At 41.4% G+C, this 23,002-nt stretch overlaps 1 protein-coding gene and 1 pseudogene across 5 annotated transcripts in view; one reads left to right on the forward strand and one right to left on the reverse strand.

Moving 5' to 3' along the window:
* The window catches only part of Ganc (glucosidase alpha, neutral C), a 63,719-nt gene extending 45,060 nt beyond the window's left edge, over positions 1-18,659 (forward strand). For 3 of the 5 annotated variants that reach the window (XM_029570261.1, XM_029570260.1, XM_008846817.3), the window contains 10 exons: positions 267-363; positions 2,108-2,209; positions 4,295-4,538; positions 6,687-6,751; positions 9,143-9,219; positions 12,879-12,953; positions 15,266-15,379; positions 16,526-16,638; positions 17,590-17,693; positions 18,282-18,659. In XM_029570261.1, the coding sequence (XP_029426121.1) occupies positions 267-363; positions 2,108-2,209; positions 4,295-4,538; positions 6,687-6,751; positions 9,143-9,219; positions 12,879-12,953; positions 15,266-15,379; positions 16,526-16,638; positions 17,590-17,693; positions 18,282-18,391 (1,101 nt within the window). In that variant the 3' untranslated portion in view covers positions 18,392-18,659. Of the gene's footprint in view, positions 1-266; positions 364-2,107; positions 2,210-4,294; positions 4,539-6,686; positions 6,752-9,142; positions 9,220-12,878; positions 12,954-15,216; positions 15,380-16,525; positions 16,639-17,589; positions 17,694-18,281 lie in introns of those variants that run through there. The other 2 variants (XM_029570259.1, XM_029570262.1) reach the window with 2 other exon arrangements.
* A 3,444-nt stretch (positions 18,660-22,103) lies between these two features.
* Positions 22,104-22,340, reverse strand: LOC103744952 (annotated as a pseudogene).
* Between the last annotated feature and the right edge of the window lie 662 nt (positions 22,341-23,002).

Raw genomic sequence — 23,002 nt, forward strand, 5'->3', positions numbered from 1 at the left:
CTCTACCTCCCGAGTGCTGGGATTAAAGGCATGCGCCACCATGCCCAGCTTTATTGGTATTCTTAAAGAAAATTTTTCCATCTTTAACAGGGAAATAAATTTAGGTAGTTTCAGTATATCATCAGGTTTTTTTTTTTTTTTTACCATCTTCCATTTCATATTCCCACCAACAATTTACTCTTCTGATGTTTGATAGCCTTTTGAAGATGTTGGCATAGTGCCCTAATCTTGTCATCTCTTTCAAATTTTTCTTCATTGACTTACAGCAGATGGCTACTGCAGAAGGACTGATAAAGCGATCTCAAGGGAAGGAGAGACCCTTCGTTCTTTCACGTTCTTTCTTTGCTGGATCACAAAAGTATGGTAAGAAATGGTTTGTTACAAAATCTAAGTTAGCCACCCATCCTTTTCTTTAAAAAAAATCTATTATTTTTATTTTATGTGTATAAGTGTGTTGCCTGCATGTATGTAAGTGCACCCGTGCTGTACAATGCCCACAGAGGTCAGAAGAGGGCATCAGATCCCTTGGAACTGGAATAATGGACAATTGTTAGCTGCCATGTGGGTGCTGGGAACACAACCTGGGTCCTCTGCAAGAGCAGCAGTCCTCTTAACTGCTGAGCCATCTCTCCAGCCCCCTGTCCTTTTTTTTTTAATACACTACTTATGGTATATGTTGCCTGCTGCCATTGTTCTTCAATAGCCATTCCTTAGTACCTCCATTGTAGAGAATAATATGCTCTGCGGTGTTTACTTTTTCTATAAGGGCTTGAATGTAGCTCAGTTGGTAGCTACTTGCCTAACAGGCAAGAGGCCCTGAGTTTAATTTCCAAGACTGTATAAATCCAGACATGGTGGTACATGTTTCTAATACCAGCATTCAAGAGGTAGAGCAGGAGGATCAGATTTTAAGGTCATCTTCCAAGGCCAACTTGGACTTTTCATCAAGTTTAGTACTTGTTTCCTACTGAAGAAATAGCCACTTATTTGGGAGAGTGACTTCAGAGTATTCAGTTTGATGACATGGTCATCTCTGATCCTATCTTTTGACTTATGAAAACCAGGGAGATACACCGCTAATATATTGTTCCAACCATTTGTTCCACTTAGCAATATGATTTAAAATAGACCTGGCTGTTGCTTGTTGTCAGGGTCATCTATGACTGGATCCAGTTTACTAGCTAATGCAGATCTAGTTCAACTTAACCACTATGTGGCCAGAAGGCTATTTTAAGTCTCCTGTCCTTGTATAAATAACTGAGAGCTTAGGTCATAGTGTAAGGAACCCAGCCCTTACTTTATTATAGGCATTTTAGGCCTCCCACTCCACCCTCAAAACCAGCCCCTGTGATATTTAGCCAAAGGACAGAATAGTATCATCCCAGGCAAGGATTCGTATACAAAGATGCTCCCCATAGCATCAGTCCTTGAAACAAAAAGAAAAGAAAGTCTAAATCTAGAGTTATAAAAGTATAGTTTATCTATAGGATAAACTGTCATGAGGCTGTATATTTCAGGGGACAGGGCCATGCCACGTGTGGAGGTCACAGGACAACTTGCAGAAATTGGTTCTCTCCTTCCATAACATGGTTGTTTTAATCACGTGAGGAAATGTTTGTAACATAATAAATTTTAAAAAGAAAAGAATGCCTAAGCAATATTTATTATCCCAATTAAAAAAACATAAATGAGCTGGGTGTGGTGGTACAGAGGCAGAGGCAGAGGCAGGCAGATCTCTATGAGATTGAGGCCAAGCCAGCCAGCACTATAGGGAGATCTTGTCTCAAAAAAAGAAAGAAGATCAGATGTGGAGCATGCCTTTAATCCCAGCACTCAGGAAGCAGAGACAGGTGGATCTCTGTGAGTTCAAGGCTAGCCTGGTCTACATGGTCAGTTCTAGGACAGCTGGGGCTAAAGGGAGACCCTACCTCAAAAAGACCAAAAAGAAAAAAAAGAAAATTGTTATCTCTGTAGAAAATCAGAATTTAAGGTGAGAAATGTTTTCCTTTTTATGATTTTTGTCTTTTACAATTAAGGAACCTAAATGAAATTGAGTCCATGGGATAATTTGTTTGTTTTTTCCATCCTTTGTCACTGGTAACTAAAGGTGCGGTATGGACAGGTGACAATACAGCAGAATGGAGCTACCTGAAAGTTTCCATCCCAATGCTGCTCACTCTGAGCATTTCAGGGATCTCTTTTTGTGGAGGTAAGGTGATTCCTGTTCTGAGGATTTAAGGGAGGAAATGAAAAGAGATGCTGGTTGTTAACTGTTGTTAACAATTCTGGTTGTTAACTGTTTGGGGCAGGGATGAATGTGGGAAAGAGAAAGTGGAAGGAGGGTGGAAGGGTGCTTCTTCTCTGAATTAAGGGTATAATGACAGGCTGTCAGGAGGGGAAGCAGGGTGCTTCCTTCCCTCAGTCCCTTAGCACTGTCTCCTGAGGGATAACTGTCTCCTGAACAATAACTGAGTTTTCCTTCCTAAACCATGCTTTTCTTCTTGAAAGTGGAAAGGGTGAGAGCAAATCAAAAGCCAGCCAAGGGCTGAGTGTACAGACTGGTGGAGTGCTTCCCTAGCATGTGCAGGCCTTGAGTTTGATAGCTAACACCGTAGTGACGAAATAAGAGTCAATTTTACAGAAATACTTTATGCTCAGCTTATATGTAATATATTTTAACTGTTGTTGGTTGAATGGTTTTTTTTTTTTTTTTTTTCCTTTTCTTTTTTTTGGTCTTTTTTTGAGACAGGATCTCTCTGTAGCACCAGCTAGCCTGGAACTTTCATTATAGACTAGGCTGGCCTTGAATTCATAGAGATCCACCTACCTCTGCCTCTGCCCCTGCCCAGTACCAGGATACTAGGACTAAAGGTGTGCGCCACCACGCCTGACTTGTTTTTTTCTTAAGATGTGGTCCTGGGGACTCGGGGAGAGGCTCAGTTGGTAGACTATTTGCCTTGCATGTGTGAAGCCCTGGGTTCCTCAGATTGCATGAAACTGGGCATTCGTGGCACACACCTATAGTTCTAGCACCTGGGAGGTGGAGCTAGGAGGATCAAGGGTTCAAGGTCATCTTGAGCTACATGAGAGAGTTTGAGATCAGCTTGGGCTACATGAGACCCTGTTAAAATAATAAAGGAAAGAAAAGAAATGGGATGGTAGAGATGGCTTAGTCAGTTAAGATAGGCACAGTGGAATACTCCTGTAATCCCAGGTCTGTGGAGGCAAAAATAGGTAGATCCCTAGGGCTTTCTGACAGTCTAGGCAATCAGTGAATTCCAGGTTCAGTAAGAGACGCTTTCTCAAAAAATAAAGTGGAAGACGTCTGAAGTCAACCTGTGACCTCCACACGCATATGCACCTCCCCATACATGAACACACACACACACACACACACACACACACACAGATGTGGTCTTGGGAAAGATAGATTTAGTTAAAATAAGTGTTTGATGGCTTGCCTTCCCTGCATCCTGAGAATTCAGTGAAGATAAGAGACATTAACATGAAAGATGCTTAGTATGGCTGTAGTTCTGGTTGAAGTTCTGAATACTTCCTATTTTCTACAGGAATAGAAACAAATAATACCACTTTTTTGATATATGTGTGGGTTTTTTTGTTTTGTTTTGTTTTGTGTTTTGTCTTGAGACAGGGTCTCCTTGTAGCCCCAGCTGTCCTGGAACTCACTATGTAGACCAGGCTGGCCTCAAACTCACAAAGATCTGCCTGCCTCTGCCTCCCAAGTACTGGGATTAAAGGCATGCACCACCACACCTGGCAATACATGTTTGTTGTTTTTTTTTTTTATGACATTGATCCACATACAAGAAGTCTGTGTCCTGCTCAAGGGGTCAGCATGCTGCACCTCTGATGCGGATGATTCGCTTCTCTGTAGTTTTTTCATTGCTTTAGCTTTTGTTTTCAAAAGAAATCATTTGTCAGACCTTTCCTTCAGCACACACACATACACACACACACACACACACACACACACTCACACACTCAGAGAGACATTGCAGTTTCTGGATAATGTAGGTTCAGGAGCACACAGGACTATTGATCTTGTAGTAAAGCCTCTGACTTTTTTTGGGGGGAAAAAAAAAAAGCATTTTGTCAGCTACCTGAATAGGCTGGGCTTTGTGGCTTAGTCTGCCCTGTTTGAGGCCATATTTTCGTCTGCCATCTTGAGGGTACATATAAAACCCTTCTTTCAGTTCTCAAGGCTTTATTTTACCTGAACACATTATTTATTTGAAGCCAGGTTGCCTCATATGGCCTTTCTTTGCCTAAGCAGCTGATGTAGGCGGCTTCATTGGGAATCCAGAGCCAGAACTGCTGGTGCGCTGGTACCAGGCTGGAGCTTACCAGCCCTTCTTCCGTGGCCACGCTACCATGAACACTAAGCGGCGGGAACCCTGGCTCTTTGGGGAAGAACACACCAGGCTCATCCGAGAAGCCATCAAAGAGCGCTACACCCTCCTGCCCTATCTATATTCTCTGTTCTACCATGCGCACATGTCTTCTGAACCTGTCATGAGGTAAAAAAAAAAAAAAAAAAAAAAAAAAATCCTCCATTTAGGACCCCAACAACTAATCAACAGATCCCTTAGTGATCAGGAACTGAAGTAATTCCACAGTGATTCTGACAGCAAAGGAGAAGAGCCATGTGTTTAGTCAGGCTTCAATCAGTGACTTCCTGCTGTGTACAAGGTACTGGCTATTGAAGACACAGAAGATGAAATCTAGATCCCCCACTATTTTCATTAAGGTATTAATATCTACTAAAAGGCATAAATGAAAATGTTTAAAGAAAAGGAAGTGACTTTGTATCTGAATACGTTTAGTATTTTATCCATAAGCCTGCTCTCATGAAGAATAATTTTACCTGCCATCTGAAGTTTGATCTTACCTTTAGGGTTGAACTAGTTCAAGCATGAGGTAGACATTTTTTTTCTAGCATGTAATTTCTAATTTTATTTTTAGGCAAAATATGAAAGAAAATCTTCTAAGTTAAAGAATAATACAGAGACTTCAGAATCAGCAGTTTCTAAACGGGGTTAGACCAGACATGGGGAACTTTTTGGAAGTACATATTCCAAAGGGCATACCTCCAAAACATTCTAGGAGTCTCAGGAACCTATATGTGTTTGAAGTTTCCTGATGATTCTAGACACCAGCCAGGTTTAGAGAACACTGCTTTGTTACCATTCAGTAGAAAAGGAATATATTATTACAAAGACTGGTAAATAAGAAGGTTCTCCTATTAAAATATCTTTTCCTAGGGGACTAGAGAGATGGCTCAGTGGTTAAGAGCACTAGCTGCTCTTGCAAAGGACCTGGGTTCGGTTCCCAGCACCCGCATGGTGGCTAACAACCACCTGTAACTCCAGTTCCAGGGGATCCAATGCCCTCTTCTGACTTCTGTGGGCATTGCATGACATGGGTGCACTTACATACATGTGGGCAATACACTCATACACATAAAATAAATAAGTCTTGGCTAGGTGTGGTGGCACACACCTTTAATCTCAGCACTCAGGAGGCAGAGGCAGGCAGATCTCCAGGTTGGTCTCCATAGCGAATCCAGGCCAGCTAGGGTTACAGAGAGACCCTGTCTCAAAAAAAAAAAAGGCAAAAAAAATAAGTCTTTTCCTCATGAAATTAAGACATGGTTAGAGCCATTAAGTTAATATCTAGATACATTGATATTGAAAATTCAATGTATGAAGCAGTTGTATGAAGCAATAACTGTCTTTAAAAACTCAATAATTTCTCACCTTTCCCAAAGCATTACTAATGTGAAAATAAGTGAGGTCAGGTCTTTTTATTTAAATAAGTAATGATAAAGTGATTTGTGAAAAGCAGTGACAGCCAGAAAAGATGGCACAGAATTATCATTACAGCAAAGTGTGAGTTTACAGACATTTAGTTTACTTTACACCAAAGAAGTTTTGCATTTAGAATTGCATAAAGTTCTGATTCTACCTGTGTGATGGATGGCTTTAGTTGTCAACTTGACACACCTGGGTAGAGGGGCCCTCAATTGAGGAATTTCCTCCATTGGACTGACCTGTGGCTACATCTGTGGGGCATTTTCCTGATTGTTGAGTGATGTGGGAAGGCCTAGCCCACTGTGGGTGGTGCCACCCTTAGGCAGGTAGGTGGTCCTGTATTGTATAAGAAAGCAGGTTGAGCACCCACCAGGGGAGCAAACCAGTAAATAGCATTCCTCCATGGCCTGTACTCCAGCTCCTGCCTCCAGGTTTCTGCCCTGAATTCCTACCTTGGGCTCCCTTAGTGATGAACTATGACCCAGGAGATGTAAGCCAAATAAAACCTTTCCTCTCCAAGTTGGTATTGGTCAGAGTGTTGTCACAGCAATTGAAGGTGGACTAGAACAACCTGTTGGAGTGGTATTTCACACTCAACAATCAGAAGGAAAACTGCAGCTTGTAGACTTTTTAATATTTCATTAGAACACATGAGTTAATAGAAAACGCTTTCACATAATAAAAATATCAACCACAGCAATTACTCATAAGCTTTTTAATCATATGAAAAAGAATCTTGGCTCTTTGCTACTTTCTAGCTCCTTTTGAGGAATATAAAACTCTAATGGGATGTCTAACAAAAAGGTATAATAAAACATAATAATCTCAAAACATGAATTATTTTTCTCCTCCCAGGCCTCTGTGGATAGAGTTCCCTGATGAATTAGAGACTTTTGGTGTGGAAGATGAATATATGCTAGGTAAGCCTTTATAGATTAGTTATAGTTATAACAAATACAGTAACTATGTTTTTATCATATTTTCTAGGTAAGAAAACCCTAAGACCAAGAAACACAAATAATAAATTCTGTCACCAAAAAAAAAAAAAATCTTTTGAGGCAGGGTCTCATGTAACCCACCTGGCCTAGAACTCATGTAGCTAAGATGACCTTGAATTTCTGATCGCTCTTCATGCCTCCACCATCACTGCAATTACAATATGCATCATCATGCCTGGTGTTATACAGTGCTGGGGATTGAACTCAGAGCCTCATGCATGCTAGGCAAGCATGAGTTGCATCCTCAGGCCTCTGTTACCAAACTTTTAGTGCATTAGTGGGACCATAGTTCTAGTTCATTGTAAAATGGTACTTAGAATATTATTTTTATCAGCCAGGCCTGGTTGTGCATGCCTTTATCCCAGCACTTGGGAGGCAGAGGCAGGCAGATCTTTGTGAGTTCAAGGACAGCCTGGTCTACATAGTGAGTTCCAGGACAGCTGGGGCTATAGGAAGACCCTGTCTCAAAAAGACCCCCCAAAAATTATTTTTACCAAGTTCAAATAAATCTAGTTTATGGTTGGGTATAATCTGAGATTTTTGTTTGGGACCCATGCCTTTAAACTTGCTGAGACTGCTATAGGGAAGGGAAATATAAAAAAGTAGATCAGATGATTTATAGCAAAGAAACAGAAGAGAGGGCTAGAAAGATGGCTCGGTGGCTAAGAGAACTTGCTGCTTCCTCCAGAGGCCCCAGGTTTAGTTCCCAGCATCCATGTTGGGGAGCTCACAGCAACCTGTAATTCCAGCTCCAGGGGATCCAGTGCCCTCATCTGCACTGCAGGCACTGCAAATCTTTTTTTAAAAAAGAAACAATAGTTTATTTCATATACAGTTAGTAGATGTCTATTTTTTTTCTTTTGAGACAAGCTATGTAGCCCAGGTTATCCTTGAACTTGTAATCTTTCTGTATCAACCCCCATAATGCTGAAATTACAGGTATATACCACCACACATAGCTAAGATTCATCTTTAATGAGGATTAACCATAGCATCTAGAACCTGGAAGAAGTTTATTGTTTCAGGAACAGGGCTCAAAAAGCAAGGCTAAAACATTGAGACCCAAAGAATGAATTCCATTCTAAACAGTGGAAACCTCCAAATGTAAAAATTTTTTTCAAATCATTATTATTATAATAACAAGAACATTTGGGCTGGTGATATATTCAATGGCAGTGCTCTTACATAGCATACCCAAGGCTCTGTTCAATCCCCAGCACATTAGGCTTCAACTTAATAGTCACTGCCCTGGAAAAACTTCCCTAGTCAACTTTATATAGTTCTTTATACTGTAGTTTTACCCTTCCTATGCGAAGTCAGTCTTGCCTGTTATACAATTTTCATTCCATTTTGTACTTTTGCCTCTTTTGGTATTTATTTTGACTCTAATTAATTTGTACCTGCTCTAACATATCTGTCTCATTCCCTTACCACAGACTCTATGAAGGCAGGAACTATGCTTGTTTTACTTTCTGCTATATCCCCAGAGCCTACCATGGTGTTTGACACTCAGTAAATACATCTTTATTGACTAGAAGAATTATTTCAAGCTAGCCATGGTGGTGCATGCTTATAATCCCAGCACCCAGGGGCTAAGGCAAGAGGACCATGGGTTGAAGGCACCTGGGTTACATAGTGAGACCCTATAAATAACCCTAAAACATGAATTCTTAAGTAGATGCATTTTACAGATGTGCGGTACAATTCTGATAACAAAAGTAATAACCCAGACTATCCTTAAGAGAATGCAGCCTCTGCAGTGGTAACTGCCCAAGCACAAGTGACCAAGTAATCTCACTGACCACATTTCTAGATAATAGCATGGCCTCTCTCTAGCTACTACCACTCATAACAAATGATGAAGCATTTGGAAAGGTGCAGTGGTGCTTTCTGATCATTGGTACACTAGTAGTTATGCAGAAAATGAAACTGGAGCTAAGCATGGTGGCTCATGCCTGTAATCCCAGCACTTGAAAGGCTAAGGCAGGAGGATCAAAAGATCAAGGCCAGCCTGATCTGGATAGCAAGTTCCAGGTCATAATAAGACCCTGTCTCAAATAAACAAGACTATGCCAGGGTCCTTTCCCTGTAGCCCTAACATGCCATAAATGGGTTTAATCCAGTTACCTCTTCAAGGCCCTCTCCTCTTTCTAACAGTGCATCTCTCAGACAAATTATTTATTCAAGACACCATAGTCTCTGCCTTAGAGAGGTTCACAGAGGAAGTTCACAATCTAGTATTCAATTAAAGGGAAAAGAGGGGTTCAGATTACCTATAGTGCTATTCGATTTTATTTCCTCTCCATGTTTTAGGAAGCGCTTTATTGGTTCATCCAGTCACAGAACTACAGGCTGCCATGGTTGATGTATTTCTGCCAGGGCCAAATGAGGTAAGAGTAGTAACAAACAGCCACATATCTCTTATCTCCCAGCTTTCATCCCTTCATTTTTCTTGGGAAAGAGATTTCTTTAGCATAGCATTGTGAATTTACTTTAAAATGACTGTAGGTTTTCCTCCATCATGACACTGTTCTCAGAGGCTGACATATTTAATGAAGGAAAGGTGGAGAAAGATGAATAGGTAACAACTTAAGGGAAGTTTTTGCCTTTACACTTTGACTTGTATAAGTGGGTCCTTAGAAGGACACCAAGGCTTGGGGTTCAAGTGCTACATGTTCTCATGTACAGATCCTAGCTTCAAATGTTCAAATATGTACATTTAAGTGGGAGTAAGTATGGATAGAAACCAGGAAACAAGAAAGGGACCCATGAGATAGGGAAAAAAGAGGCTTTAAGAAAGCAGGTACAAAGGGAAACAGAATACATGAGATTTGAAAAGGAAAGGGAAACGTCTAGCAGCAGAAGGGAACATTGAAGAAAGCGTTAGGAGATCGGAGGAGCAGCGAGGATTGCATTTGAACTGAACACATATAGACATTTTCTTGTCCTCATTTCCTCAATACATATTTATATAGCACTTAACAGTGCATTAGATATTATAAACAGAAAAAGAAAACATCGATCTTCAGGAGGTAGTAAGCTCGGAGAACACATGTATAAAGGGTCTTTGCTTTTTGGTTCAGGTTCCCTCTGAATCCTGCCTGAGTTTGGGCACTAAAAACTTCTGACCTCCAGAGGTACCTGTACTCACATGCACATACCCGCTCAGAGACATCCACATACATGTAAAAGAAGAAAATAAATCTTTTTTAAAAATGTCCTGTTGGTCTTATCAGCTGAGTTTCTACATTATTCCTATGCAAAGCCATACCCTCCATTTAGAGGAGCAGGCTCCCTTTTTATTTCAGCTAATAACTTTTACAAATGTCCATCATAACTGAAAGCACATTGTCATGACTACATATTCCTTCAACACCTCCCAGAGTTCTGTTATTGTTTCTCTTGCTACATCTTCACAAACCCTGGTTAAAAGAGCCACGCTGTTTCTTGCCACAGGCACCCCTGCAGCTCAGCTGGCTAATACACTACCCAGGGCTATCTGAAAATCCCTCACTGCCATGCTTCTCCATATTTTAGCCCATCCCCTCTCCTCCGAGTCTAGCCTTGGATATCTCCTTGGTGAGGCCTTCTCTGATCACCTGTTTGAGATTTCAAACCACTGCGGTTGCCCTTGGTGCTGTCAGGCTCTCTGTAGCCTTTGTACCTACAGAACTTGCCACTGTCTACCATTCTGCATGTTTACTTATATACTTGTTCGTTATGTACCTCTCCCATGTGAATGCTAGCTCCTTGAAGGCAGCAGTTCTCATGTTAGTAAGATCTCTGCTGTATCCCTGCACCTAGGACACCTGGCAGGGTTGAGCCTCATCCAGTACTTGCTGGCTGAGGAACTTGGCACTGAGTTCTCAGCCTGGCCCGAATGGCGTTTTGTCCATTTATACATTTCCTAGGTTGGAGAGCTTTATATATTTGGAAAACTTTGTAAATGACATGAGAAGAGTTGAAGCCAGGGACTTGTGCATACTAGGTACCACTAAGGTGTATCCCTGCCCCTCACTGTCAGTAATGAAAATGGTTGAGTCTTCAGTCATTTTAAATCAGCTTGTATCTTTCACCTCCTCTGGTTCATGTAAAGCTGCAGGAATTGTCCAGCGAGAAGAAAGAAAGCTAGAGGACGCACTAGAAAAGAAAGTCAAGCCAAGATCCCTCCTCAACACAGATGCAGAAATCCTCAACAAAATGTTAGCAGACAGAACCCACCAAGAATACCACATTGTGAGCCTGATGCAGTTGATCCTACTAGGAGTTCACTGCAGCTAATGATGGTCAAGTCACAGTCCTGTCACTGTCACAGCAGTACAGTGGCAGTCTCAACGGCCCTGCTATGTAAAGGTCGTGGTAATCCCAGGAGGTGAACTCACAGCATGGAATCACTCCATGGCTGCCAGAAAGAGAACTGGACTAGCAGAGAGAAAACAGCCTGTTCCTTTCCGTGCTGCTGTTTCTGGTGGTATCCTAAGAATTTATTCCACCCAATTAGTTTGTGAGATTTTTTTATTTTGTAATTTAGCAACTAGCCTCCTGTAGTAGGGCTCTCAGATGAGAATGAGAACCTTATCTCTGAATTGTACTCTGAAAAATGATACTAAACTAGTAATCCAAGTTTCTATTATTTTATTGCCAAATCTGTTCTTCTCTGATGCTCTTCTCCTGTAATCTATCTGCTTGCAATGTGCTTTTCTTTGTTCTTGTTTTTATTCTCTCTTTTTCACCATTTTATTTATTGCTAGAAGCATTAAGTTCATTTTTTGAAAATTGTTTTATCTTATTATTGTTGTGTGTGCATGTTGTTGGGGGGGCACACATACCACGACATATGTGGAAGTCGGAGGACAACTTTATGAGTTGGTTCTCTCCCTGTGCCTTTACTTGCTGAACCATCTCGCCAATTCAAGCATTAAGGTTTTATAAGTCAGTAGACTGTAAGAACAATAAAGACAAGAAATTCATCTTATCTTTTCATTCACGTAGAGACATTAAGTATCTTACATACGTACCCAGAACCCTGCACAGTGGTAGGTTGTTCAGTAGTTACCTTTTGAATGCATAGAGGGACAAGAAATGGCCTTTTAATTAGTCATATCCCCTTGGTATCCTCCCCTCCCCTTCGTCGTCATATTCCTCCTCCTCCTCTTCCTCCTTTTTTCTCTCTTCCCGCCCCCTCCTCCTTCTTCTGACAGGGTCTTATATATCTGAGGCAGGCCTTGAACTCACTATGTAATGGAGAATGAACTTGAACTTCTGATCCTCCTGCCTCTATCTCCTCAGTACTGGGATTATAAGCACATATCACCATGTTCAATTTATTCTATGCTGGGCATCAAACACAGGGCTTCCTGTGTGCTAGGTCTTGGAATCTTCTTAAAAGTATGTGGGATCTGGTGGTGCAAGTTTGTAATTCCAGCAGAAGGACTGAAAGTTCAAGCCCTAGCTGGGGTTACAGAGCAAGTTCAAGGCCAGCCTGGGTAACTTAGTAAGACCCTATCTGAAAATAAAAAGTAAAGATGATTAAGGTTATAACTCAGTGGTAGAGTATTTGCTTAGGAGTGAACCCTAGGTTCAATCTCCAGTACCACAGATGAGGGAGAAAGAGAGGGATGGAGGGAAAGAAGGAAGGAGAGAGAGAAAGAGAGAGAGACAGAGAGAGAGATTGAATATGAATATTATTCCTAGCTTCTGGACCCCAATTTCTTTTCCCTGTAGCCTCAGATGGCCTGGAACTTGCTGTGTAGACCAGGCTGGTCTGGATCTCATAGAGATCTGCCTGCCTCTGCCTTCTAAGTGCTGGGGTTAAAGGCATGTGCTACCATGTCTGGCTCTACCCCAATTTTTAATTGTACTTATTTTAGCTTTCTTTTAATTCCTTTCTCCCTCCTTCCCTCCCTTCCTTCTTTCCTTCATTTCTGGAATTTGTTGGGGAGGGGGAAAGCAGTTCAATTATAGGACAGAACTCCATACTCAAGGAGTAAGGCAGACTTCTTAGGAGAGAGACTGCCCATCTATTTCACTGGAATCTGTTTATTTTTAGATTTGGTATGACTCTAAAACATTTGCTCATTGGAAAGGAGGATGTACTGTGAAGATCCCAGTAGCCTTGGATACTGTAAGTTATTTTCAGAGAGTATTATTTTTACCTGTTTGACTGTATTAGTGTGGGACTTAAAAATAGAAATGAGGGTCTCAGCAGTTAAGAGCACTGACTGCTCTTGCAGAGGACCCGGGTTCAAGTCCCAGCACCCACATGGCGGCTATGAACCGTCCTTAACTCCAGTTCCAAGGGAATCTAAAGCCCTCTTCTTACCTCCACGGCACCTCATGACACGGGTGCACTCACATGCATGCAGGCAATACACTCATACACATGGAATAAAAATAATAAAATATTTTTTAAAAAAACAAAAAACAGAAATGTACCTTCCCACAACTCTGAAAGTAGAAGTCCTACATCAAGGTGCCAGCTGATTGAGTTGGATAATTCCTAACATTGCAGGACCCTATCCTTATTATTTTATCTTCAACTGCCTCTATAAAGTCCCCACCTCTAAATATAGTCACTTCAGTGGTTGGGGCTTTGACTTATGAATGGGAGGCACATGCATTCAGTGTGTATATTTCTGTACATAGAGAACTAAGGGTGTTAGTTCTGTATAACAACACCTACATATAGATATAGAAAATAGATTATCATAGTACTTGCCTGGGGCTGAGCTTGGGAGAGGGCTTGGGAAGTAATGTGAATGACTGTTAAAGGTTACAAGTTTCTTTTAGAGGTCTGGAAAGTATTTTTAAATTGATTATGGTGATGATCATATGAATGAATACACTGAAATGGTTTGATTGTATACTTTAAATGTGAATTTTGCAGCAGTATTACTTCAATAAAGCTGTTAAATGTGTCAAGATAGTTCAAAAATCCATATGCTCTGATTCATTGTATGAAATATTGAGGATAAACACAACTCTTCCCTGTATATCTATATTTGTATGTCTAAGAAGGCCAGTAACACTAAAAACAGAAACATGGTATTCACTGCACATGCCATATAGGATGTCTGTTTAGTCAAGTCAAAAAGCAACAGGGCCAAAAGGATATATAAAATGAGAATCACAGTAGCCATCCAGGCTGAATCACAACCACAACCACAGGCCCTGCACACTATGGCGATTAATAGAGATGGTAATGTTATTTTCTAGATTGTCATCAGCAATTTCATTATAAAGAAACGAGTTTCAGACATCAACCTTCAGATCCAGAAGAGACCTTAGTAATCTTTTACTCTAGTCCCTCACACACTGAGTTAAGAGCAGTTTGTGGCAGAACTAAGACAAGCCCCTCGAGTTTCCTGGACTCCTAGTCTGTAATTCATTCCCCTCTAATTTACCACCTTGTTTTTAAAACAGAAGAAAAGAGAGATTGGCTTTTGTTCTTGTAGCTTATGAATTAAGCAGAGGAGGGCATGGTGTCTTAACTCCTCCACCCTCATTCCCACTCAAAGATCCAGGCAGCTCCTTGCCAGAGGCAAGAAACCTTCCAGGCTCTTCTGCCAAGTGCCAACCAAAAGACTAATAGGTGTGGACCATGCCCACAGCCACATTGTTAACATCATTTAAAGTACCCTTGATGGTTTCTATAACAGAAACATCTTCTCAGAGTTAGCCTCAAAATTGAGTCAGGCATCCTGCTGACCCAGAGAAGCAGGTGCTGTGAGGAAGGACAAAAGTCATCCCCCCAGACCAAGAAACACTTTATGTGTACAATGTATATCTGGACCCACTTAAATAGCCAGAAAACTACTCTTTATCAGGTCTCTAGAATAACATGCTTACTATAATGACAGGAATGTTAAAGATCCAAAATAGAAATTGAAAAAAAAAAAGAGTTTTCAGGGATTAACTCTGGGCATAGAATAGAATTTATCACTTAAATGAAAAAAATGGAAAAGGCAGGTATAGCTAATAAACTGGTGAAGGGTAGGCAGCTGTCCTAATAATTTAAAATATGGACAATTTGGGGATGGTAAGTAGCTCAGGAGGCAGCTTGCCATGTGTGCTGGACAACCTGAGTTTGATCCCCAGAACCCACATACAAGCTGAAGGAGAAAACCAACCCCATAAGCTTGTCCTCTGACTGCCACATGTGTGCTGCAGCATGCATGCAACAACATGCACATATATATACACACAATATTAATATGTAATGAGTAAATAAAAAATTTTTAATGGACCATTTTTTGCCTGAGCCATTTTCCTTTTAATTTCACAGTCCCCATGCTTGCCATTTCTGTACCCACAAATATTTTCCCCTTGATTTTATACCTGTAAAGAGTGTGATCTCACATAGTAAAATATTTTAAAATTCTACCTAGAAATTTCCTTGTGTGAGTAACCGTCCTTGAGAGTGCTGCTCTATTATAGATACCAGTGTTTCAGCGAGGTGGAAGTGTGGTACCAATAAAGACAACTGTGGGGAAATCCACAGGCTGGATGGCTGATTCCCCGTATGGACTCCACATTGCTCTAAGCACTAAGGTATTTGGAAAACAGCCTTTTTGTTACTGTCCTATCTCTTTGCAGTGATAGCCTTTTGAGGATACAACACCTTGAAAAAGTAGTGAATCTCATATTTGAAATGGTGCTCCCAAGGTTTATCAAGGGCTGAATCTTTTTTGATTCACTGCACAGCCAGTCTGCCCTTTCTGACATTGTTCTTAGGGAACTCTGAGGTCCAGGAACAATGGGAATATGTTTCTTGGGCACCTGATTGCTGCTATTGGGTGGAATGGTCATTAGGCTACAGACAACCCCTGTAGACTAGCCCTGACTCAGTCTCCTACAAAAGGGGAGTATTAAAATGTATCTCTAACCATTTGGGGGACCCTAGCCTCATTCAGTGGCTTCTGTTCTCACCAGATGACTCAAATAACTAAGATCTCCTTGAGTAAAACCTGGGAGGATCCAGACAGAGAGGATCTTTTGAGCCAAGTGAAGCCTGGAGTAAATAAATGCCTCTTATCCATTTGCCCAAACACCATACAAAACAAAATACACATTCTTAATAGTAATACTTACTAATATTATAAAAATAAGTCAGTTATAGCTTTGCTTTCCATCTATTTCACTTAAGCATGTCTTCTTCTACCAAACTGTGGTCTAGGATCCATGTGAGGCCCCAGAATAAATGCAATAGACTAGAAATCCTACAGCGATGTTGTTAATAACCTACCTGCCATGTGGAAGCTACACTGACGTGCAAAAGGGGTCCTCCTACTTTAAAAAGTTGGAAGGTCTTTGAAAGAAAGTTGATTTCATCTTTTCTATATTGATTTTTTTCAACTTCAATTTTGTTCTGTGAACTTTGCCACGTTCTGGAATGGTATCAAGGAAGCCATTTCTGCCCTTCTCACATGTCATAGTTCAAATTTACTTCACAGCAGTCTAACTCTGTGTTCCTCCTATGTAACCTCCCTGTTCATTCTATGTCATCATCAACTTAGGAGTGAACAAATATTGAGTATGTAAGGAATTTTTGTTACTAAATTTGTGAGTACTTGTGCAGCTTAAATTCTCAGCTTCAGTTCACAAATTTCACAGATTTAAAATTATTTTTCCTTTTAGAAGTGAACTTTTCTCTGTAAAACTATTACATACACAGATTCTCTGTGGTCCACCTTCCAGGATTCTGCTGTGGGAGAACTGTACCTCGATGATGGTCATTCATTCCAGTACCTCCACCAGAAGCAGTTCTTACACCGGAAGTTGTCATTCTCTTCCAGTGTTTTGATCAACAGGTAAGAGCCACTAAGGAGCCGGGTGTAGTGGTGCATCATGCCTTTAGTCCCAGCACATGGGAGGCAGAGGCAGGCGGATCTCTGTGAGTTGAAGACCAGCCTGGTCTACATAGTGAGTTCTGGATCAGCTGGGACCATAGGGAGACCTGTTTCAAAAAGACATAAAATAAAATAAACATAAAATAAAAGCCAGGCGTGGTGGTGCATGCCTGTAGTCCCAGCACTTGGGAGGCAGAAGCAGGCGGATCTCTGTGAGTTCAAGGCCAGCCTGGTCTACATAGTGAGTTCCAGGACAGCTGGGGCTATAGGGAGACCCTGTCTCAAAAAAAGACAATAAATAAATAAATAAATAAATAAATAAATAAATAAATAAATAATACATAAATACATAAATAAATTAAATAAGTAAATAGCTGCTAAAGAAACTGTGAGTTTTCTTAATTTATGCTACCCTTTTGTCATTCTCAAGGAAATGATAGCCTGTGTTTTGTTACTATTTAAATAAATGATGGTGATGGCCATTTGTATTTTTCAATCACTGACCATGAATGTTCCTTCTTTCTTGTCTGTATCTTTTTCCCATTTGTCTAACAAATAAAATGTATTCAAGTTAGGCATTTATTAATACTTTTCATTCATCCACATACCGTTTCATTAAGTGTAGTGTCTGATTTCTGACAGTGATTATAATATCCAAACCACACTTGTGTCTTTTGTGTCCTTAAGTGGCTTTATGTGGCTTGAGGAGGATTGATGTGGCCACCAGTTACCTATTCCTTGTCACACAAAATCATCTTTTGTCACTTCTTAGTCTTACTAAATGACTCCCATATGGACTATGAGTTCATAGAGACAGATGGAAGAAGAACTCACAAGGATGGAGATGTTGACCTGGTAACCAATTCAAATCTCCACCCTCTGCTTCTCCTAATACCATTGTATCTACCTCAGGTGTGCTGATGAGAGGGGCCATTATCCCAGCAAGTGTAAGGTAGAGCAGATCTTGGTCTTAGGCCTCCAAAAGAAACCATCTTCGGTGACTACCCACCCATCTGGTAAGCAGACAGTTCATTCTTATCTCAGCATTGTTTTTGTAAACACAGAAGTATCTATAGCAAATGATTTGTCTCCAAACTCTGATAATATGCTGAGCTCAAGCAGACTCTGCCTGTTCTGGGAGGGTCAATTTTCTAGTCTCTAGAGTGAGTAAAGAATAGTCTGCTGTTCTTTATGAACTGGTCTTTCTACTTACAGTTAATATTTCCTAAGAAAAATTATTGGAGACTTGTAATAATATAAATGCTTCTTAATTTTTGAAAAAGGTGGGGCTCTCTACAGCCCTGGAGATACTTGCCATAGTTGTAGAGTTGATGAAAGGGCATGGGATGGAATTATGCCATCCTTTACCTACTGAATTTCTTGGACAAATCACTTGCTCTTTATAGTTTCTTTCTACCCACTATTGTACTCAAAATGTAAGATTTTTTTCCCATGTTTTAAAACATTCATAGAAGTTCATGGAATCTCCTAAATAAGGTATAAGGGTATGTGATAGCATAAGATATCAGATTTCAGGAAAAAAAAATAATTTTCTCTCCTAGGTATTTCTCAAACTTTCCCTCTTTTATCATCTTGCTATTTAGATGGTAAAGTTCAGCCTGCAGCTTTTACATACTCTGCCAGAACGTCCACCCTGAGTCTGGAGAAGCTTTCTCTGAACATTGGTGATGACTGGGAGGTCCACATCACATGATAAAGAAGTGCCCTGGTGATGAGCACAGGAGCCGCCTGCACCTCTCCATACTCCCCTTGGTCTTGGTGACATTTGTGTTGCTGTCTCATTTGCTTCCCTGGTAAAAATAATCTTCCATTAATCTCTAGTGCATTAATGACCAGTGGATTTCAGCCAAGTGTGGACCACAGCTATAATCCCAGTACTCTGGAAACTGAGCAGAAGGATTGTGATTTCAAGACCAGCCTATGCTGTATGGCAAGACCCTGTATCAAAAAAATTTTTTAAATAAGACAAAATTTTACATTTAAAGATATATTATGGAGGGGCTGAAGAGATGGCTCAGCAGTTAAGAGTACATACTGGTCTTGCAAAGGACCAAAGTTTGGTTCCTAGCACCCATGCCAGGAGGCTCACAACGACCTATAACTCAAGTTCCAGGTGGATCTGACCTTCTCTTCTGATCTCTATGGACACCTGCAAGTATGTGGCATACACACACAGACATACATGAGTAAAAAAAATTTTTTGGTCTTTTTGAGACAGGGTCTCCCTGTAGCCCCAGCTGTCCTGGAACTCACTATGTAGACCAGGCTGGCCTTGAACTCACAGAGATCCACCTGCCTCTGCCTCCCAAGTGCTGGGATTAAAGACGTGCACCACCACGCCTGGCTCAAGAGTAAAATTTTTTTAAAGCTGTATTATTGATACTCTGTGCAAATACCAGTCTTTTCTGTAGACCCAGAAAACCTGAAACATTGAGTTCAATTTTCCATCTCTCTGAACCAAAGGCCCTGTGACAAGCCATGTTAGTGGCCTGCCCTGAAGCAGGGCTTCTCAAAAAGCCCATTTGTGGAGCTTGTCTCCGGTCGTGCAGCACAGTCGCTGGCTGCTACAGCAGCTGACTTGTCCAAGCCAACCTGCAAATAAATGGTGGTGTCTGGTACCAACAGTTGTCTTCTGTTTACAGCAGGATGAGCAAGGCGCTCTCTCCTGCAAACACTGTGTAGACTGCGGCCATGGGAAGTTCTCCCTACAGACTGACTCAGGAACACAAAGGATTGTTTTCCCTTTCACATGTCTCAGATTCAAAAGTCCCAAACTCCTCTTCAGATTCACTTTTCCTTTTCTTAATGATATTTTCCTTTTTGGAAGAAGGGGAGAGTTGTGACAGGGTCTCCTTGTAGCTCCAGATGGCCAGGAACTCACTATGTAGACTAGGCTGGCCTGTCTCACAGACATCTTCCTGCCTCTGGCTTCTGAGTGCTGGGTTAAAGGTGTACACCACCATGCCCAGATTTTAATTGTATTTTATTAAATACTATCTACCAACCAAAGAGTATTTACAACATGAATAAGCTTTAGTACATTAATAATAATTTAGTAAATACCCATGTCCCACAGTGAATTTCAAAAATAGAGCACAGGACTGGAACTGGGATAGTGCAAATGAGATGTACTTGCCTTAGGCACAGTCAGTCAATCATCAAAATAAGGAATATTTTAATACACAATCCATGCTGAACAAAAGATTTTAAACAAAGACAACTCCGTATTACTGACTTTTCCTTTTGCCTTAAGCTCCAACATAGATTGGCATGGGCTAGAATATTGTAACATACCAGTTGCATCACGATGTCCCCTGCTCTGGAGACCCCAGTGACTCTATGCTGTGTGCTGCAGCAGTGCTGAGGCAGCCTCAACTCATCAGTGCTCCTCAGCATGCCCATCTGTTCCCACACTTCTACTTAGCTGCTTATAGCTGTCACCTTCCTGCCTTCTTCGGTATCCTCTATTGCCTCCACCTGTGTAAATCTACCATCCTTCCAGGCCCAACCCGAATCTTGCTTTTCCACAAAGCCTTCTACTACTCCAGCTGCTAACATCCCAGCTCCCCAGTACCAATTGTCAGTGATTTTACCCCCACAAGTAACTGTGCCCTATGTTGCCTTGACAAGGCTGTGCTTTCATGTTACAAGTAGCACTGTCTCTTTCCCTGCTAGACTGTATCTTCCTTAAGATCACCTTATATTTCTCTTAAATCTGCTACACCACTGTGGTGATTTGAATGAATAATGTCCCCATAGGCTCACGTACTTGGAACACTGTGTCTCCAGTGGTGATACTCTTTGGGGAGGTCATGGAATCTGTAGGAGGTACAGCCTTGCTGGAGGAAATATGTCACTGGGGGTGGGCTTTGAGGATTTATAGCCTCAACCCACTTCCTGCTTATCAGTCTGCTTCCTGTGTCCTGTAGAGATGGGATCTCTCAGCTTCCTGCTCTGGCTCCCTCTGCCATGCCTCTCCTGCCATTATGGACTCCCCTCCTGGAATTATAACCCTAACAATAATAAACTCTTCTATAAGTAAGTTGCTTTTGGTCATGGTATTTTTTCTTTTTTTTTTTCCATTTTCCTTGTAAGTTTTATTTTGAAGTATTGACTTGCAAGAGGGCTGCAAAAGTAGAAGTTTCCATACCTACTTCATTTAGATGCCTCCCACAACACTATCACAATCTCACTTCTTTCAGGTTGCAAAATGCATTCAGGGTCCATCTGTGTTTATTTGCTTATACTGATGGTGTTCTGATGCAAGCACAGCACTTCATCCCACCACAGACATCTGCTTTTTGGTGACTAAAGCTGCAGGTTTTGCTTTCTGTCCCTTTGATGAAATACCTAGGAGTGGGGCTGCAAGGTCATAAGGTCAGCACATGTTACTCAAAACCTCCCCAGAGGGGCTTTCCTGGTTTGCATTTCAAGAGCCAGGACTTGTTCTACAAGCTTGTCAGCACTTGATATGGACCCTTTTTCAGATATTTGTCTTCAATTGCATTTTCTTTCAAGAAGTATCTATTCACATCATTTTTGCACTTCTCAAACAGGATTTTTCTTACTAAGAATCATGACAGGGCTGGAGAGATGATGCAGGGGTTAAGAGTACTATTTGTGCCGATCAGAGTGTGGATCCCAGCACCCAGGTTGGGCAGCTCACAACCATCTGTAATCCATCTTCAGGGGATCCAACACCTTCATCTGGCCTCCATGGGCATCTGCAGTCATGTTCACATACCCACAGACACATGTACACATAATTTTGAAAAAAGAATTATGAGTTCTTTATACTGAATAGTTCTTCATAAAATATGATTTTCAAGTATTGTCTCTAGGTTTGTAATTTTTTTTTTGGTGTGGGGGAGGTCCATCCTTTGGCATTGTCTTAATTATCTTGGAATAAAGCCAATCTATAAGTGTGTATCTTTTTTGTCCTACTGAACTAGTTAGCAATCCAGGCACGGGGAGGAGTCTTTCTCCAGGCGAGCCTGGGAACTCCTGTTTGGACCTTTGAGGAATGTCACTACAACTGTAGAAACAGAACCACATGGTAGAGAAATCTTTTATTTGCATATTGATATTTTTAGTGGAAAATTAAATTTGTCTACTACTCAGCTTTTATTCTAAAGAAAAAGGAAGATAACGTATTTTTATAATGGGCTTTATTTTTTTTTTCTTAAAATAGACGTGTTACTAAATTAAAGCACCAAATTGAATACCACTTCAGTTCTTCCTAGTTTGCATGGTGCAATCTTATTAACTTGACCATTTTACTTATCAAGTGCTGCAGAAAGAACAAGTACTGGTGTGTGCCACAATGCCATCGTCCCAGAATCAGCAAAGCATATTTAAACGTCCAGAAGAGTAATTTCAGTCTTTGTAAAAAGCTTAGGCAAAGCCTAGGAATTCTCAGTTGACTGTGAAGGCTGGAACTGTCCTGCTTCAAATTTTTCCTTGAATTTTAAATAGTCTCTTGTCAAAGTATTTTCTCCACCTGCTGGGGGCAGTGCACCTCGAACGAGCTCCTCAGATGCTGGCAGCCGGCTGGGTTGTCGGCGCGTTGTCGGCGAGGCACCGCCAGTACCGGTCGCGGGCGCCCCGCACACCTGCCTCTCCTTCATGGACGGGGCAGCCATTCCCGCGGGGTCACAAGGGGAATGAGGGGACAGGTGGTGACCACAGCGCCCCGAGGAGAACGGGGCGAAACATAGCCGTCGCCGCGTCCTGCACGCCCTGAGGCGCCGCTTCCGGTCCCCCGAGGACTTCCGTGTCAGGCCCACAGCAGTCCACACTGAGGGTGCAGCTGCTGCAGAGTGGCCCGTGGGGCCTGTTCACCTACTGTGAAACTCATTCATGGTATTTTTTCACAGCAACAAAAAAGTAACCAATACAACCACTATTCCAGGATTGTCATGTAAGAGTGAAACCACAGAGGACAAGTCAGCCTTCGGGTTGCAACAGCAAGAGGTTTATTTAGTACACAGGTACCTGTGGGCACAAAGTCTCCTCGGAGGACTTGCGCACCTACAGGCTGGGGTTTGGCACTTTTATAGAGCAGAAGCGGGATACAGAAGCAGAAACGCGGTTATTGGTTAATTTAAACTATTACAAAATGCTACGGGGAAAGCGGGAAACTTACTTATCAGTAAGCCAGATGTCTCAACCATAAAACTTACTTATCAGTAAGCCAGATGTCTCGGCCATAAAACTTACTTATCGGCAAGTTGGAATTCTTGACCGGTACGCGACCTGCCTGAGAGACTTCATGGCGCCTGACTTTTATTTTTCATTCCTCCCT

This window comes from Nannospalax galili, unplaced genomic scaffold (genome assembly GCF_000622305.1).
Source record: "Nannospalax galili isolate Female #2095 unplaced genomic scaffold, S.galili_v1.0 scaffold342, whole genome shotgun sequence".
Taxonomy (NCBI): domain Eukaryota; kingdom Metazoa; phylum Chordata; class Mammalia; order Rodentia; family Spalacidae; genus Nannospalax; species Nannospalax galili.